This window comes from Oreochromis niloticus, linkage group LG9, assembly GCF_001858045.2.
Source record: "Oreochromis niloticus isolate F11D_XX linkage group LG9, O_niloticus_UMD_NMBU, whole genome shotgun sequence".
NCBI classification, from domain to species: Eukaryota; Metazoa; Chordata; class Actinopteri; order Cichliformes; family Cichlidae; genus Oreochromis; species Oreochromis niloticus.
Genome location: NC_031974.2, coordinates 938,745 through 958,808, shown reverse-complemented (window position 1 = coordinate 958,808; position 20,064 = coordinate 938,745). Strand labels below are relative to the sequence as shown.

The 20,064-nt window shown below is 41.6% G+C and overlaps 1 protein-coding gene across 3 annotated transcripts in view; it reads right to left on the bottom strand.

Moving 5' to 3' along the window:
• Positions 1-20,064, bottom strand: part of LOC100703031 (sodium channel protein type 4 subunit alpha) — a 243,891-nt gene that overhangs the window by 26,608 nt on the left and 197,219 nt on the right. For 2 of the 3 annotated variants that reach the window (XM_025910382.1, XM_013265205.3), the window contains exons 23-26: positions 19,420-19,543; positions 5,629-5,783; positions 4,435-4,608; positions 615-737 (exon numbers count right to left, since the gene is read on the bottom strand). In XM_025910382.1, coding sequence (XP_025766167.1) covers positions 615-737; positions 4,435-4,608; positions 5,629-5,783; positions 19,420-19,543 — 576 coding nt within the window. Of the gene's footprint in view, positions 1-614; positions 738-1,443; positions 1,567-4,434; positions 4,609-5,628; positions 5,784-19,419; positions 19,544-20,064 lie in introns of all 3 variants that reach the window. The other variant, XM_019356723.2, reaches the window with a different exon arrangement.

Genomic DNA, 20,064 nt, shown 5'->3' with positions numbered 1-20,064 from the left:
CTGGATACTCCTAAACTGCTAATGTGGATACAAGACTGTTGGAATTAATACAGACGTTTGGGGATTCAAACATCAATATTCTGATAAATCATCAGATCTTCTTTCAAACACATGAAGCGTAAACTAATTTCTTAACATTTGTGATGTGTGTAGTGTGTATGTCAGCGTTTACACTTTGCCTGACTCTTCTTAGATCAGCTGGTTGTTTTAATGTGGCCTTTCAAACATACTGACACCAGGGATGCTGCTGAGTGCCCTCTGCTGGGTAAAATATGCAGCAACAACACTCACAACAGGCTGAAGGATGTCTCTCTTTTATTTTGAAATTTGTATTTATCATCTATTTTAAATGCCAATGCCTATGTTATTGAAAAATTGGTAATTTGTTGATCATTAAATATTTAACACACTTTTTTTTTGTATATTTAATGTACACTATTTAAGTGCAAAGAAAACAGACGTGGAGGAGAAGCTTTGTTTTTTGACCCAAGATCTTTTACTTTTTCAGATTTTAGTGATGAATTAAAGCATAAGTGCACTAAATCCTTTGACATTCAGCTGGATACTCGACATTCATGCCCAGATGTGTTTGTTTCGATAATACTGACTCTTACCCTCATGCCTTCAAATCTGGAGAGGGCTCTGAGGGGCCGCAGGGCCCGCAGCGTCCGCAGGGATTTGATGGCTGCTAAGTCTGAATAACCCAACGTGTTGGCTACCAAACTGATCAATGAGACCTGGAGGAGAGAGAGAGAGGACAGAAAAAGATAGGGACAGGAATATAGAGACAGAAGAAGGAGGAAGGGAAAGAAAAGAGAAGCAGGACAGTTAACTTCTATTCTAATGAAGGGCAAAGAAAGCCAGAGAAAGTTCTGATCCAGGAGACGGAGCTACAGTTGAATGACGATGCCTGAAAAAGGAAGAGTGATGGTTTGTGATCACTGAGCTCATGACGAAGGACTCACTGCTACAAAAAAGTTTTATCATTATTGAAGCCTTTCTCAGGTGAAGCTGCAAGCAGAAAAGGAAATGGTTATTTTACAGACTCTTCTAGAACCGGAGAACTGAGAAAGAATAAATGTTTTTATTGGTTGGTCAAGTGAGTCCTGAGTGATCCATGGCTTTTAAAATGAGACAATACAGCAGACTGTTTTGTGATACTTTGAGAAGCCACTGGGTGCTCTTAGAGATGGATGTGCAGATCACTGAACGACTGCTTCAAACAGCTTCAGGGTTTATGTTTAGCTGTAAGAGGGATGGTTCAGTGTTAAACATACTACCTGTATCCAAAACAGTCTGAGATATCATCTCTGATTAAAGCCAGGATGGTATCACCTCCCAATCAAACCCAGAAATATCTAAAGCCACGACACATACGATTTCCAGCACTGAGCAGCAGGCCTCAGGTCGGTCAGGCTGCAGGTGAACGCAGCTCATTCTTACCCTGATACCAGCGAAGCGGGACACAGCCCGGAGAGGACGAAGAGCTCTTAATGTCCTCAGCACACGCATGGTGGTGATGTGGTCCACTGAGATGTACTGAGCCATCAGACCCAACACTGAGATCTACAGGGTGCGGTTACACAGTGAACATCAACATTTCTACACATGAATACGAAGTAGCTTCAGACGGTGCAAAAAACAAAAACATGATCAAACTAAAGGGGACCTCCTCTGCTTTTCTGTCATTTATAATTTAACAAGTAATGAGGTCGCTGCCCTGGCTGTAAGCAGATAAGCTCCATTCACCAGCTATTTAAATCTTCAGTTTGAGATGGGTATCCAATCAGGAGAAAGTTGAGGGGGAGGGGGAGGAGCTTAAACGACTTGTTTCCAACAGAGGATGAGCTGACAGGCTGCAATCAACCAACAACGTCTGGGGTTGGAAAACTTGCAGTTCCACTAATGTCCTCAAGTGGACATTAGTGGATGAATGAATTTGAACTGGGACTCATGCAAAGCTACTTCAGAGAATCCAAGAAGATATTATAAATGCAGAGCTGGGATTTAGAAGAAAAGGTCGCTTGAAAAAGTAACAGACATTTGAACAATTCTTAAATTCTTACTCTGTTATTTTTTGTTTTTTCTATTTTTTACTGTTATTTCCAAATTAATTTCAGTAAGTTTAAGTTCATAATTCTTAATTTCAGTGTTAAGGTATGAACCAATAAATAGCTACACTTACTTCATACATTTCAAAATAAAAGCTTCTAAGAAAAAGAAAACTTTTTATTCAAGCAGCTTCTATCAAAATAATGATAAAGCAACACAGCAGAGATAACTGTAAGTAATTTGCAAATAAAAAATCAAAAGAAGCTAAAACTTTCTTTTGATTACTTTATATCATCTTGTTCTGAAGCTTTTCTGCCCTCTAGTGGTCAAAAATGAAATCCTGAAGCTTTAAGCGCGTCTCTCTCTTTCTCACCATTTCTGACTGTGTTAATAAAACTCTGTTTCTTGTCTCATCTGTGCTTGGTTAGTTCGGTGACTCAAGATTTCTACCTCTCGTTCCCCCTTCAGGCCACTACAGTCAGATAAAAACGTCAGTGTCATTTATGAAGACGGCCAGGCGGAAAACACTCGGAGTGGGAGAGACGGGGGAGTGGGTCGATTTCCGACTCAATGCATGCATATGTATGGTGTGCATCATAAACTGTGTGTGTCACTTGCCCAGAACACTGGAAGAAAGTGTGAGCGTCTAAACATACACATCTTTGAGTGTGTGTGTGTGTGTGTGTGTGTGTGTGTGTGTGTGTGTGTGTATAGGTTCAAAAGCCACGGCTGATTATTTGTCCGGAGGCTGTTTGAACTTCTCTCTCGCTCTCTCTCTGTGCCTTTCTTTGTCGCTCAGTGTCTCTCACTCTTTTATTTATAGTGTGAAGTTGCTACACTAAGACAACAACTGTAACACTGTTGACAGTGAGAAATACTAAATACTTCTCTTCTTATACATAAACTGCACATTTAACATAGACCATGTTTAACATGGAGAGTTTACACAGAAAGGGTAAAAAATATAGTAACAATGTTTACTTTCAGATATGAAGTGTGATCAAAGAGTTCAGAGAGCAGGTCCATCAAAAGCGAAACCCTTCCCTCATTTAAATTTGGCGATCTCTTCTTCAAGGTCATCCTCTCAGGAATGCCCAGCACTGCTGCTATTCTTAGATCTCTCCCAGGACGTCTCTGACATTATAGTTTCCACATTTGCGTGTCGCTTGGGTTCCTGTGACATGACTCACTCACTGTCTGATGACGACCGTGAATGTGAAACATACCTGCCTGATTTTTATGCACATGCAAAAAAACGCACACCAACTACAAATGCATCAGGCACCGAACCTAAAAGAAGTATTACTGAGGAATGATTACTCGGCCATTGAGTCTCCAGCTGTCCATGTCCACAACAGAGTATAATCCAGCCTTTCTGCTGTGCACTTTGTGATTTTACTGTGAAAACCTGCATAGAAACTGACCTGAATTGTGTAAGGAAGCTCGTACTGATCATAGCTGAGATTTCTGCTACGACCAAACCTGTGCAACAAAATGTGCCCAGAGGAGAGGAGTCAAACGGTTGGAGTGCATCATAGAGGTACAACAGGACAGAATGAGAGATCTAAAAATAGATGTTGTTCCGAAAGTCATCCAGATGTTCACAAGGAGATGATCTTGAACAGTCAAACCCAGGAAAGATGTTTGAAACCCTGATGTTAGGACCCTGATACGTCTGCAGAAACTGAATTGCAGACAGATCGATGCTGACGGTTCCATGTCGAGGTCAATCTCTTACAAAGTGAGAAATATAGAGTCGTTCATGTTCATGTGGCATTCAAATTCTGTCTCAGTGGTTATCACTTCTTTCTACCAAGAATGTTTAATTTTTCCCAATAGATGAAGAAACAGTAGAAAACTACTTTAAACCGCAAACTTTATCCTGCTGGAAAGTCTAACGAAGACGTCCAGGAAACATTAAATAAACACCTCAAATCGACTGTGAGTTTGTATCTCCGACATCGCAACAACGTTTATTCTGGAACTTTCTTCCAACCATGACGAGACGTCGTGAAAACACCGTCTCATGGTTACTGAATGTCAAAATGTTTGCTGAGACTTTAAATCAGGGGCCCGATTTTTAGAGGTCAGTCTCTGGAACTTTTTGATCACACTCTTTTGCATCACAGCATTTGTAGTGTTTCCCATGTTGTAGACTAACAGTGACAAAATCCCATCTATGACAACACATTCGATACATGCAGTCAATAAAAACGGGGTTAAAAATACTCAGATTACTTTTGTCTGTACAAAATACTCTGTTATTTTTTCTTCATCACGGTTTGCTGTCTGTCAAAATTTGTAGCATTTTGTGTCACCAACATAAAAGCTAAAGTGAGCGACTGGCTGATAATGTGATTAATAAATCAATCAGTAACTTACATCAACGATGAGGAAGTCCAGCCAGCACCAGTAGTTGGTGAAGTACTTCTTAAAGCCGTAGGCGAGCCACTTGAGCATCATCTCCAGGATGAAGATGTAGGTGAAGATCTTGTCGGCGTACTCCAGCACCACTTTGATCACCCTCCTCTGCTCGATGTAGATGTCCTCAAAAGCCTGAACGGGGGCGGAGAGCTTCGATTTGATTCGCTTCAACAATTTTTAATCTCAGATTTCAGCGGCTCACTAGAGCCATGTAGTCCTGGATCTCCAACATCAACTGCATACATTGTATGTTTATATTATATTATTACAAACAGCTGTGCTGATGATCAGTGAAATGTGTTTTATGTATATATGAAGATAATTGTGTAAATCACTGCTAATCAGATTTATGTTGCTGCTGTTTGTCTCAATCTTTGAAAGTGAACTCAAATGTGTTGATCATCTGTTCTGTAATTAGACGGTTCATTAAATGTAAATCTGTGTAAGGCCAGAGTTTGACTTCATCCTTCAGATAAAAAGTGGATGTTTTCATACGGTTTATTTCTCAGCACAAAGACTCAGGAGACAAAGAAACAAAGACTTTTTTTATGAACGCTTAATGGTTTTACTGGTCTGGCTCATTTGAGATTAAATGGGGCCGATGAACTAAAATGGATCTGACACCCCAGACAGTAGAATATATTAGTAATGCGGTGTATATAAACACAAATAAATACAGCAAGTGATATAAACTACAGTAATGTGAAGTAAACTGGTATTCATTTAACTAATTCAGTGATGCTGCCTTCATTAGACAGTTTCAATCAACTGAAGCAAGAGAAGCAAGATTTCTTTAGTTCAGTTACTTTACTGAGTAAATATATGAATGCAAAAAAAGCTCATTTATTGTATAAATTAAAGTACATTAAGATACAAATACAAAGTTAAAAATACAACCACAATAAATGAAAAAAAATAGTAAAAATGATCTTTTTTACAGTTAGAATGAAGCTGAAGGAGCCTGTGTGTGTGTGTGTGTGTGTGTGTGTGCGTGCGTGCGTGTGTGTGTGTGCGCGCGTGTGTGTGTGTGTGTGTGTGTGCGTGTGTGTGTGTGCGTGCGTGTGTGTGCATGTGCGTGTGTGTGTGTGCGTGTGTGTGTGTGTGTGTGTGTGCATGTGCGTGTGTGTGTGTGTGTGTGTGTGCGTGACTGACCAGCGCTCCGGAGCTGAGGAGGATCATGAAGATGATGAAGGTCTCGAACCAGCTGTGCTCTACGATCTGGTAACAGGTCTTCCTCGTCCTCCACCACATCTGTCCGAGTCCTGCTGTGGTGTCGATGTCGCAGCACTGAAACCTGGCCACACACACTGTGGGCGAGAGAGAAGCACACAAAGAGACAGAAAAATGACTGCACATTCATTTCATTCCATCTTAACCGTCAGATACTTTGAAGCCCTTATCATAATCATGAGGTATAACAAAGGAGCAAGAGGAGAGGTTTTCCTCCCATCGACTCCTTTCCTTGATTGCATGAAGTTTAACAAACTGAGCTTGTGCGAGTTTGAACTCACAGTTGTACCTTGCTTCGGGGCACACCGGTGTCATCGCTACAACAGAAACTAAGGACCACAACACGCCTGCTTTGTAGTATGCAGATGACCTGGAGCCTAAAGTGCTGTGTGTGTGTCTGTGTGTGTGTGTGTGTGTGTGTGTGTGAGATGCAGTGAAGATGGTAGCAGATTGCTGCAGATTTGTTTTTTTGCTCCAAACTGTATTTAACTCTTTCAATCCACTTTCCAGTTTCCTTTATGTTTCTTTAAAATGACCTTTTGTGGCTTTCTTCATATTTCCTGTCATATTTCTCCTGTTCCACTGAGATGTGATGTTCATAGGGCCAAAGATTCAATTACTAAGCTTAATATGTAAAAGTAATGCACCTTATTGTCATTGCACATGTACAAGGAAATTATGGAAAATAAATTATTTGACTGAATTCAATATTTAGTATTTTTATATTAAATGATTTAGATTTCATGTGGGTGATTAAAATGATGGTGAAGTGGTACAACAAAGAAACCTGAGCCAATAAGATGAATTTTGTCAAATTAATTTAGTTTTTAAAGTTTTCAAGTGAACAAGGTAAAATGTAAAGTTTGGATAAAATCTGGGATATTTAGTTACAGATTCTAGTTTCCTGTATAACTTTCTGATCTGCGTCTGTCATTTAAACTCTAATGAAAAAGATCTTAAGATGAAAAACACACTACAGCTTTGTGCTTCTCTTTTCTTTATCAGTGCGCGTGGTCACTTTGTACACCCAGTACTGCTGAGGTGCGTTGAAATACAGTGATGTTATCACTCAGCCAGTTACTTACTGCAGTGCATCATCCTATGAGTAAGTGCTGATGAAGCGAGGATCAGATTCCCGTTATTCCCGCTTTATCGCCCATTAAAAGCTTGCTGCTAGCATGTCCGGATTCAGCCAGTGTGTCTGTTTGGGCTACTAGAACAGCAGATTGCAACCTGATGTTGAATCACAATCAGGACCGGGAACTTCAAGACAATGATTGCTTGAGTGAGTCATGCTGACGTGCCCTTTGGCAAGACATGATGATGGCTCAGTAACTGACAGTGGAGATGGGGGAACGAGCTTGAAAACTTGATCAAGTGCATGTGGTCAGCGGAGACTGATGGCTCAGCGGTGACATCACACAGGGAGGGGTGGGGTCATGACTCAACTCTATGATCCGTTGTGCAGCAACTTTCCCATCCACATTTCCAGGAGTAGCTACACAACTATATTTTTTTCTAATAATGGCAATTTCTCAGACATGTAGATTTGATGCTTGTGCTTTATATTCATCACTAATAAAATCAGACAAAAACCCCAGCATCTGTTAACAAATGTTATTTCATGCAGGCCTTTAATACTTGCATGATGGATGAATGGACAGAGTTTCTGTTTTCTACATCTGAAACTACATACGTAGGATCAAGTGGGATTATTTTAACATCTAAGCATTAGGGGTAGGGCATCTCACAGTTTTGATAACCAAGTGCTGGTGAGTTTGAATGCTGTGATGGTGAGAGCTGGAGAGAAATACTCCTTTGGTATGACATGAACTGTGGGTACTTCTCACTTGTGGGCTATAAAAAGCTGACGCTTAAAACATAAAAATTTGTTTTTCCCCCCTTTTGTTTTCTCTGAGTATTTATTAGTTGCTGATAGTTAGTTTTGCTATGAACCACCAGATGTCAATTAAACCTCAGTCACACAGTCCTAGAGACTTGTTGGTGACCCCCTGGCGACTCCCAGTCGCTACAGAAAAATAACTATTCCACAACCAGTTGGTGAGTGGTCTGGATATTGTTGGCAGTTGCTGGTTAAAAGTGCAACCAAAAACCTCCTTGCAGTTTATCTGGCTGCTAGCAAGTTGCCGAAATCATCTGTAGCTTGCTTGGAAGATGCCAGCTTGTTTGCAAACCCTGGTAATTTTAGGCAAGTTCTGTAGTTCTGTTTCCTTCAAACTTATTATTATAGGAAACAATGCAAGCGTTTGTGTACAGTTTAAAAAAATGAAGTAAACTGATTTTCAGTTAACACCAGTTGATGATTTAAGAACTGTCAGTGAAAACATAAAAAAACATGACTGGAGAAACTTTATTTGTTTTAACTGCTCCAGAATTCTTTTTCAATGACTGAAAATTAGACATAAATAAAAAGGAATCATCTGCAAATATAAAGAGAACTATATATTTGGATTTAAGTCATTTATATGGAAAAGGAATAACTGTGGCCCAAGAGTGGAGCCCTGAGGAACACCAAACTTTTACTGTGCTTATAGAGAAAGGCAGCTCAACTCTATCGTTGTTTCATTTTAGTTGGTAAGACTTAAGGCCTTCAACTTTAAGGCACCTCACTACTGCCATCAACGATGAGCCATAATAAATATGTAGTCACATATCACTTTATGAATCCATAAAGCAAGTTACATATTTAGGTAAAGTAAGTGAAAACATTTTCTCCTGGGTTCATGGTGGTTTCCTATAACACACAGAATGAAAAAAATCACAAGCTGCTCTTCGCTCTGCTGATTGCCGCGTTCGTCTGCCTGTAATTAGAGCTCTGATTACCCCGGCTTTCTGTCTCCATAGCTACTAATAGGCTTTTCTCCAATATGTCAGTCGGATAATCCAATGAAAACAAGTGAACAGTAATCCGACACTCAATCAGCCCACTTGGCAAGAGTTATCTGTGTGTGTGTGTGCATTAGGAAACCCCCTCTGCTCGTACTGACTGCAGTCTTAATAAACACGTTTGCTGCTATAAACTAACTGAATGTCTCGTTACATCACCTGTTGGTCAAACTGACGCCTCCTTCGGTCGCTCTCGCTCTCTGCTGTGCACAGCATTGATCCGTTATTGAACGCTACTGAGAAAACGCTCCTGAATGATCTCCTGCCAGGTGATTGCATTTGATCCTTGTTGCCTCCACATAAATGTTGCAATCTCAACACACACACACACACACACACACACACACACACACACACCTCTACTAAATCAGCAGAAATTCTAGAAGGTTAAAAGGTGAATATTCTTCCAAAAGGTGTCTGATCTTTACGATTTTATTCTGTAGCAGGATCGCGAGTCACAAAACCTGGAGTCCAGTCTAATTTATATACAAAGGCTTTTTAAATGGGCAAGTGAGTGAGCTGACATCATAAGCCTCACCTTCCTATGCTCTGCATACTTCATTCTTCTTCATATATAAAACTAACGTCACATTTAAAATAAAATAAAGGTTAATAAACAGTCGGGCGAGTAGTAAAGTCAACTAAGTAAAGACATAAAGAGCAGAGCGTGGGCTGTGAAGGTGCTGGAGGATGGCCATGACCACTCATTTACAATAATTATACGCTTAATAACCTTTTATTTTCTTTAGTTTCTCCTTGTAATAGTTCCTGTACCTATCCCCTTTGTCAATGAATTATATACCTTCACAGGTCACTTCATTAGGCACACCTTTTGCTTTAATACTTCATAACTTTCTCAGGGATTAATGATTATATTATTATATTATATTACTATTATATATTATTATATAAATTATTATTAATAATTATATAATTATATTCTGATTCTGATACAGATTTAATTGATTTGTTGCAGATTTGTCGGCTGCACATCAATGATAAACTGTTGCTGCTGACAGACGTAAATCAACTAAAGCCTTCAGTCGGCTGCAGGAACGTGTCACACTTCAAACTGAGCCCTTGTAATTTGAAGATGTGAGGAGGAGAGCGTGGTTACTGTTCAAAAAATTAATAATGTGATCAAAATGACTGAATATTTAAACAAGAACTGCAGTTTTGGGTCTGTTCAACAGTACATGTCCACAGTGATTTACCTCTGGATGGGTGAAAGGTTCAGTACATGCCATCCTCAGAATCTCGGCTCACATTAGGAGGAAGCGTTTAAGTGATCAAGACAAAGCGCTAAAAGATCCATGTGACAGAGTGACAGAGGAGGAGGCGGCATGTCTGCGTCTTGCTCAGGGGCCCTTCAGCAGCCACCTTGTGTCGGCTCATACCTGAGACCTTTCAGTTAGAGGAGCAGTAAACGCTGCTGCCACCTCTGCAGGCATCACACACTGCCCACCGAGGCAGAAACACACTCACATATTCTTTCTCAATCGTGTGTCGCGTGGCATCAAAACATTAACCAATGAGCTGGCATTTAGAGGACTAATGAGGCAGCTAATCTAACGCTCACTGTTAGTATAGATGTGTGTGTGTTTGTGTGTGAGGGGGAGAGAGTGAGTCTGACTTGAATCAGTGAATGTCTGTTTATATCTTCAGTGGAGCGGATACATTTTCTGCATTCATGTTAAATAATGACCTGCTGTGTGCACACCTGTAAAGCACATATATTACTGTGTGTGTGTGTGTGTGTGTGTGTGTGTGTGTGTGTGTGTGTGAGTGAGTGAACGTTTGTGCCAGGACATCAGAACCTGTTCTGTGTCGGCCCTGCGCCCGGGGAAAATACTGAAACTACAGCAGCAACCTGGAGACGACTGAAAGCAACCAAACCTGCTCTGATGTGGGTCTCTTTTTCCACCAAGAGCCCCAAAAAAGACTTGACTTTGCACATTTTACTTTTAATTTGATGACAATGATGGAAGGAAAACATAAAGCCAGAGGGAGACTGGTTGTAAATGCAGGGAAATTAAACCACTGAGCAATCTCACGAAAAACAAGCACTGAGAGAAATGTGGTGGGGAGAGATATAACGTGCTAAAAGTCACCATCCTGACTAAACTATACAGCAGCAGGAGCTAAGTGACCTAACGTGGCAGGACCCTGAAGGATTTGATGTCTATCAGATATTATGACATCTTTGTGTTACCTAGCAACCACTCTGTATGGGCTAAAATGGGCCATCACATCATATTAATTTCATGTCAATAAATATCTGATTTATATCCACAAAATCTGAATCTGAACTAAACAAACAGGCAGAACAGCGTTTAAAACCTGATTCTGTGATGGGAATCAGTGCATGGGGTCAGGAATGCTTCCAGAAAGGCCTGTCTGGGAATACAGCTCACCATCCCATCCACACAGGCAGGTTAACGCATCATTGTGCAGAGAAGAAGGGACATGGGAACGCGATCCAGAAACACTGCTGCCAAAAAGGTGGACAGCACATCCTCTGAACTAAAGAGAAGAGAGTTATCAGCACTCAGTTCAAAAGCCTGAATCTCTGATTGGATGGGAGTGTAAGGAATTAGCAGGCTGCACACCTGGAAAGGCAGCATCAATGCTGATACAGGTTTTAGAGCAACAGATCCTCTCATCCTTCAGGAAGGGCTTGCATATGTCAGCAAGACGATGCTAAACTGCACACTGCATCTATTCACACAGCACGGGGTCACTGTGTGGTACAAGAGTCTGGGAGCTGAACTGGCCTCAAATTTTCCTCTTTTCTTTCATTAAACTGTAAAGCAGCACTGCACAATGTTTAATATGAAGTGCATTAAGTATAGGATTACTTTGAGTTTGCTGGGTTGGTTTCGCTCAGGGAGATTGTTGTGATATGTCATCTTTGGTATATCTCATGTAATAAATGTCAGGTGACCATGTAAGCCGATTTTCTGCTGTGTGAAATCTTTTTAATGCTTCACACTTGAGCAGAAGGAGGAGATTCTGTTTTCAGTGTGTGCTTTAAAAAAGTGAATACACGACCTTTATCAGCTCCCACAGATAAACCTCACACTGACCCTTTCATCCAGCTCCCACTTACGACTGCATACATGTGAACTTCTTCTCAGAAAGTAGGAGTGTTGCTTCAGAGCTCAGGTCTCTCAGGGTCAAGTACATCTTTTGGAGCCGTCTTCCCCTCACTGAATGCTCGGGTAATTATTTCCCCTTTAAAGCAGAAATAAAGAGGCCTTTGTTTGGTTTGATCAGGTAAAAGCAGGAAATGTGAAAGCAAACCGATGACCTTCATTCATCTGAGCAGTTTCTTTATGCTGCCGTTCTCCGGCTCGTTAGCGCTACTCGCTGAGCTTTCCCTGTTCGACCGACCTTTCTTCCCGCCTGATGAATAATTAGCGGCGGGGGAGCGTCGCCATTCAGGCCGACACACACACTCTGTCTTCCTGACAGCTAGAGGGAGCAGCAGGGAGGCACGCTGCTTTTTGTGCTTTGTAATCACAGCATGGAGGAACACACACATATACCACATGTATATAAATATATATATAAAGACATGAAGATGCACAGAAACGATTCTTCAAAGCTGGCACTGCAGTGCTGTGAGGATTAAAAACACACCTCCAGCATTTGCATGTTAGCAAGAAAACTTTGAATCTGTGTGATTTTAATGTTCTCCAAGAGACTGAACCTTCCTTCTTTCATTTCTCACCTTTTTTTTTCTTATTTATCTTTCCTCACATGTCTTTTCGCTCTTTACTCTTGTCTTACTGCTGTCACGTCTACATTCAAACCCAGGATTAATAGTAAAACTACAGAACGCCTATAGAACATGACCAGTGTTGGCATCATGCCCATCAGGTAATATATTACATGACTTCTTCCTGTTTTGTAAAGTAATGCAGTACGTTACACACTTAGTTCCTAAAGAAAGCTCCTAATTAGTTCCTAATTTGTTACGCTACTCGTGGCATTAACACTCCAGTCCCGATAATCTCTAAAGTGACCTGAAAGTCAGTGCTCTAAAACTATAACTTAACAATATGACACTTAAGCTACAGACCTACACACCAACACAAAACTTTGTCATAATGATGACCCACATACAATCTTTCTATTAGTTTTTATGTCTGAACACAAAGGACAAAGGCCAGCACAAAGACACTTCAAAGCCATCGCCATGGTGATTCTACTATTAAAAACAGGTTACAAACGTTTGGGCCCGACTGCCCATCACTGTTACAGGTGGAAGATCACTCTGCTAGCATTAGCTAGCATTAGCAAAGAGCTGAATGATGCGGCTGTTTCTGTCCTGGACACAGTTTCCACTTTACCATCACGCTCTTGTCCTTTTGTGCAACAAAAATAAAAGTAATGAAGACAATACAGCTCCTCAAAAGCTGTATCGGCATACCGCTCCCGCGTTTCCCTCCTGTCAGCACGCAAACTGAAATCAGCTGATTGCAGCACAGAAAAAAAAGCACGTTTGATGTGTTTCTCCCACTTCTATCTGGCCAACCTCTGTAACGCAAGTAACGACATAATGGTAAATGAAAGATGTAATGTGATTACAATAACGTAGTCACCCCCTGACCATGTGTGATGAGCTGTGAGGATATCAGGATGGAGATCTGGTCACGTTTGCTTTGAAGCCCCACCAATAAATCTTTATAAAACTGTTACGAGTGGGGACCGCCTGACCGTGGGTTTAAACGTGGGGCAGCGTGGAGATGTTAAAACCCTCCCGGGACTCTGCCTTTGTCCTGAACATCCAGATGGCCACACACACACACACACACACACGTACACACACACACAGCAAAGTAAACTGCTTCCTCCTCGTATTCATATACACACACAGCTGGTGCCTGCCTGCTGCTGTTAGTCATTTTCCTGGCCTACTTCTGCAGCAGCTGGCCAAGTCGCTGGAACCACTGCTCCCCTCACACACACACACACACACACACACACACACACACACACAGCAGCACAGAGCTGTGTCAGCATACTGGTGGTACTGGTCCAGTGTGTAAAGGGACTGTGAGCTGAGTCAGGAGGGAAGCCAGGCGGCAACAGCAGCAGCACGCCGGAGGTCGAAATCTGTTTCTCTATCCAAAAATCTGTTGATGTCAGTAAGGTCAAAAGGTCAACAGGTCAAACACCATCATCATCATCATCATCATCATCATCATCACCATCATCATCTTTCCTTCTGGGCCTTTCTGTTCTCGCTTCCTGTTCCTCTCCCTTCTGTTTTCCTTTCGTCTCCGTTGTTCTCTTGAGCTTTTGTTTTTATTCTAATTAGCAGCTCTTTCTTCCTTTTCTCTCACACATTTTATCCACATCTTCATCCTTCCAATCTTCATCATCACATCTTCTGTGTCAGCCAGAACAACATTTTTTTCCCCAAGATATACGGAGGATCGTACAGTCAAGGTCCGCCTTGTTTTGCACTTTTTCTCACTTCCTTTTGTCTCTTTTCACATCTTACTCATTTGTTTTTCATCTCCTCTCCTCTATAGCTTCTTATCATGCACCCGCTCGCTGGTGACCCATTGAGGGTCAGTGTGGTGAAAATATCTCGATGACTCTTCTTGTTCCACTCCAATGACTTAAAACTGATTGGAGAGGAGAGTCAGCGGCAACGCACGGCCCGCCGGGTCACTCAGAGCAACACGTGGTCTCAAACTCCACCAACTTAGAGTTAATTTCCAGCACTTTTAATACAGTTTTGTCTGTGTGGAACTAAACACGTGCCTCTGTAGCATGAGACCTAAACAAAACCTAACCCCAGATGGGTCGACAGTAAGAGGCTTGTTTTTTCTCCTCAGTTTCTGTTTTTCAGCCACTCTTCCCTTCATCTCCTCTCTGTTCAGTTTCTTCTTCTTATTGGTTTCATATTCTCCTTCTTTGATTTTCTTCTATTCCCTCTTTCATCAGTATTTCACCCTTTAACACAGACACACAGGTGACAGGATTGCAGCGTAAAGAAGGTGTTTCGTTCGTGTTCATCTCTCTGCTGTCTCTGCTCCAGCGGCTGATCCGAGTCCAGCCGGTGACAAACGTCCGCCTGCTGTGAAGGACTCTGCTGAATCAGGAAGAAGCGGGTGGCGTGTTGGGACATTCATGATGGACGCATCAATCTTCTAAATGAATCAAAGCTAATACAACATCTGCTGTTTGGCAGCCGCTTTCATACAAAGCACCGCTCGCTGGGAACGGGCCCCACTTTGGTTTAACACTGGAAAAGAGTGAGCCTCCGCAAAATATGATCCAGTACTGAGCGATACCAGGGTCAGAATTACCAGAGTGGCAGCCGGCCTTGCTTCTATTGTGTCACAGTGAATTATGTTTATTATGTATGGAAGGCTTTCATGTCCACGTCCTATATGCTTAGTGCTCAATTGTGTGGCAGTACAGTTTCATGCTCAGTGCTTCTGGCATGCAGGCTGTCTTTACTGGGTAGTATTTAAACTGTAAAATGTATTTCCTTCCTGTGGGGAGTCATAATGTGTGGGCCATTCTCGCATTGCACTGTTTCATTTGGTAACCAACAGTGTAAAAGTCAAACTGTTTCTGTTAATCTTAAAGGTTGTGCTTTTTGAACTCTACTAGAGTGGCTTTGCACAAGTCACAGTTCATAATAATCCTTGTTTACCGTACACTAGACCTTGGTACTTGGCCAGAGGGGAGGGGGAGGTAAATATCATCTGAAACAGGCTCCTTTAAGCCCACTTCACTCTTACTGGCTCTCCTTCAAATAGAAAGCTTGAAGAGCAGGCGAGTGTGGCTTTTGTATTGCTTTCACAGCCTGAAATGACCATATTAGAGATATTAGAGATTATCAAGTGGCAGTCCATGTGGGTGAAGAATAAAGCCAGTGTGGAAGTATTAAAAACTGCAGTCCTCACAGACTTCCATGTCAAAATGTCCAAGAGTACAGCAGACATAAACATGTTTACAGCCTGCTATGAAGAACGGTTTGGCCTCTGTGGCTAATTCCAGCCAGTTTTTCATAACAGACCTGTTTGGATTCAATTCAGGCTCAAGGTTAAGGGCTTGTCTGTGCAGTTAATTGTACTAGCAGATGGTACAAAAAGCCTGTGCTTCAGTTTCAGTGAGTTAAATTCAAGGATTTTAGCAGTCTGTTACGTAGCACTAATTAGCAGGTATCGGCGACTTCACGCTTTGGACACAGAGTTTTGGTGGTAGCAAGTCAAAGTTGTAGCAGCCAAAATGCTAACACTGAGGCTTCAAAATGTGGAGCCCACTGACCCCTTGGCTATGTCCATCCTGGCCATGTTTAACACGAGCGTCCAACACTGTAACGGCACACACACGACAGAAAATATAGTCTTGGAAGGAGTCTCTTGGCAAAATCTAGTCCAATTTATAAACTAGCATTTATTTGTATTCTTATTTATCAATTAACAAACTGATAAATGGACACAAAAGTAGATACTTTTTTTGTAAGCATGGGGACTTAAAATGTGGTTTGCATTGTTATAATCTACAGTTTGTCTAATTGCTCTGAGTCATTCAAGATGTTTGTCACTTGTAAACACTGCATGTTACACGATGGAGTCTCACTAATGAATTCACTGCAGGTGTTCCACAGAGAGGGTTTTCCAGCTGGCTGGCCTGATTCTTTCTGAGCCGCCTCCCTCTGTAACCTCACATTACCTCCCAAAGCCAAATACAGACGTAAAGGTTTAACTGAAAAACTTAAAGAAATTAAATTAGTTGTCGATACGTTTTGAGTGATTTTGCCAACATGTGCAAACCATCACCCGACAGCTCCTGTGTCTCTTTTGTGGCATTGCTGGCTTTGCTGAACTGTGTCTAAGACAAATCTCTGCGCTCCAGGAGGAAACCGGCTGAGTCAGGAGGGAAACAAGGTGTTTGCTTTTCACCTGGGTTAGTCCGTACAGATCATAAATCTCGTTGTGAAAGTATTGGGGCAAGTAGGTGGCGGGATGGGCTTGTGGTTAGTGGAACCATTATGTGACTGCAGGGATGCATCTCCACTCCCTGCAAGTCAGAGGCTTTGTACTTTAAACCAAGCTCGTGACCAAAAAGGCAGTAATAGACGAACATGTCCAGATTCTACCATCATTTTGGGAAATACGTGAACTAAACCAGATGGGAATGCACTTAATTGAATGTATAACTACTATCACAGCAAAGAAAAATAGCTAAGCACTTTACACGTCTCTAATCAAATTAAATGGCATTCATATCTGCATAATACAAAAGATGCTTTCACTGGAACTTGAAACCACAAAAAAGATCCCAAGGGATGCAGCAGATTCACTTAAAGTGAACTGTGCATCGTGGTTTTCATGTGGATGCTGCCACAGAAACTTTACAACAACAGCTAAATGACTCATGGAGCATGACATTAATCATAGCCAATGAGCTGCCCCCATACTCTCGAAATCCCAATCTAATCAAGAATCCATGAGACTTTCTGGAACTGGTCGTGCCGTGGAGGCCGCTCAGTTACACAAGCCCTGAAGCACATTGCTTGGTGGTTGCCACTGTTGCTTCTCAGCAGCTGGATCCTGGGACTTATCGTGAAAAGTTCGCACCTTCTATGTGTGCTTGCATGGGTTTCCTTGGGAAGCTCTGGTCTCTCCTCCCATCAAAAACATGCTTTATTCACCTGTGACGGTGCTCTTGACTACAGTACTGGCTTACAGCTGCAGCTGGTCCCCAGGCTTTGCAGTTCTGAAATCTCAGGATGGATTAAATGCAGGGAATGAGTTTCCCTATTGGGATCAATAAAACAGATCTTATCTCAGAGGATCCAATTCTAATGCTGAAGTGCCCCACAGGACACCCCCACAGATCCTGTGTGTACAGGCCGATGGCAGCACAATCTGTGGAATGCATTTTAAATGCTGCATTAATGGTGTCACTCTCATAATCTGACTCATTAAACTTTTAGTGTAGAGCAAAACAAAAGAAGTGGACTATAGAGCTGTATCAAAAAAAGCAAAAAGCTTGGAGGCTTTGATTGTAAAATTTGTCCCTGAAAGCTTAAATTAGCTTGGCTTTTATTTTGAAAATGTGTGTTCAATTCCTATAACTACCCCAGCACTTTTATTTTGAAAGTCAGACACGGCACTGCACGTCTTTGTGCTTTGCTTTGCACTCCCATGTTGTTTGTTGTTTCGGACAGCAGTAAAGGTAAGGATGATGTTTGACCTCAGGTTATTTGACTGATGACCAGCTGTCCCACTGTGGCTCCTATAAATCACAGCTACCCTCTGCTTTTGCTCTGATAATGACCTGCTCCGTCTTATCTTTCTTATCTTCGTACAACGTTGTGTAAAGTGCATGTGAAGAAAATGAAATCTGGCAATATGCAAATGAACAGCTGTGTGTCATCTGCATACAGACAGAAATAAATGTGCCTGAAGTTCTGCAGCTACCGTTAGAACATAATACATCATATTTCACCTCCGCTCTCCATGAACTTGCCTTTCATTGGCTGATGTTAGCCCAATAAAACTCCAGTGTTCCCCCACTCTCTCTTGCTCCCCTGTGCCTCTGCATCATTGCCACACTAGCCTGCGCCAAACGGCGTCTAAGACAAATCTCTGCGCTCCAGGAGGAAACCGGCTGAGTCAGGAAGGAAACAAGGTGCTTGCTTTTCACCCGGGTTAGTCAGAACAGGATCATAAATCTCTTGCTGAAAGTTTTGGGGCAAGTAGGAGGTGTGGATGGGCTCTCATGGCGAGTGAAACCATGAGAGTCTGAAAGGATACAGCTCCACAGCTTCAACAGACACTGAGATACAGAAATGTAATGATTGTACTGGTCTTAAAATGGTGGTGGATTTACAACTTGATATAAAAGCTGGATTAAAACATGGAAAAAGAAGGAACTGAAAAAATCTGCATAATGAACTGAAGCAGTAAAGTACATCGTTTTGGAAACTAAGAAGATGGAAAACAATCTTGTGAATGTGCATCATGGTGGAGCTGAAGTAAGGATGTGGTTTTGGGAATGTTGTAACAAGTTACAAATTGCTCTGTTAAACATGTAACAAACGATGTAGCTTTTCTAATTATTCCATTAAAATAAAGATACTTTTGATTGCTTCATTTGTTTAACTGTTGATTAAAGGGGGAGAAAAAATCTTTTTTTGCAGGCTGTCAATGTTTTCTCAGGTTTGACATTGAGCTTTAACACTTCTGGTACTTGTATCGATACTGCCAGCACAATAAAGGCATTCTGTCTTGGTGTGGTTATCGCAGACACAGGTTGCTTTCTGGAATGTGCTCTGATTCGATGAGATGAAGATAAACAGGAGAACCCCTCAAATACAACAGAGTGATAAATAAACACTCCCATTCTTACAGATGCTGAACCCTGTTTCTGATCTGTGTTTTCCAGGAACATAATGACTGGGGTTAACAGTAACAGGGATGGGGTCATCACCTATGAAGATTTACACCCCAGAGGGTTAATTAAATACAATAATTCTTTCAGCAGAATTAGCTGTTTTTGACATCAGAGTTCTTAAAGTTTAAAGATAATGAATAAAGGCTGACAAGGACAAAAATAAATCTGTGGATGGGGAGAACAAGGAAGTTATTCTTTGCAGTGTTACTTTTCCATCTGTCCATCAGCTTGCTGACACAGGGAGGCATCCATGGACATGCCGCCAGTCCATCTTAGGGACACAACACATGCTCAGATGCACAGCAGCAGCCAATCAAAATCATCCTTAAACAGCATGTTTTTAATTGTGTGTGTGTCTGCGTTTGTGCTTACTATCTGGGAAACAGTTGTCAGGGTCCATTGCCTCTTCAGCCATCTCTGAGTACTCATCCTCTTCCTCTCCAGGCTTCCTCAGGTCCACCGTGCTGCCCTCTGATAGGCTGATGTCGTCTTTCGGCTGAATAAAACAAAAACAAACAACCAGTCATGGACTCGTCACGTTCACCACATCGACCTGCGACTGGTTAATATCACCTACTCACTATTAAAATTAATAAATAAATAAAGACGAATAGAAGACGACTGCATGGATTAGGTGCAGGTGGGTTGGAAAGCAGCTTGCAGATGCAGCAACTACTGTAGGAAGGTTAAAGCCATTTATGTAACCTGCCCTATACTGGAGCTACCACTTAAATGCATGCAGAAGGGTATCAGCTAACAGGTTGCACTTAACTCTGTGGCTTGCCTGAACTAATGTTAACTAATGCTAACAGTCAGTTTAACTCTGAGTATTCATTGGTTCCAATCATAACCCTAATGTGAGCAATCAATACATGTCAGCTGTTTTGAAATTATTCTTCTGTTTTGTGTTTATGAAAAAAATCATTCTGACTGACAGCACTTGGGCACTGATATAAAAACGACCTCAGAGTGGACTTCCTAAAATCCACAAGGAAGGGGTCCCACTCAGACCCATAG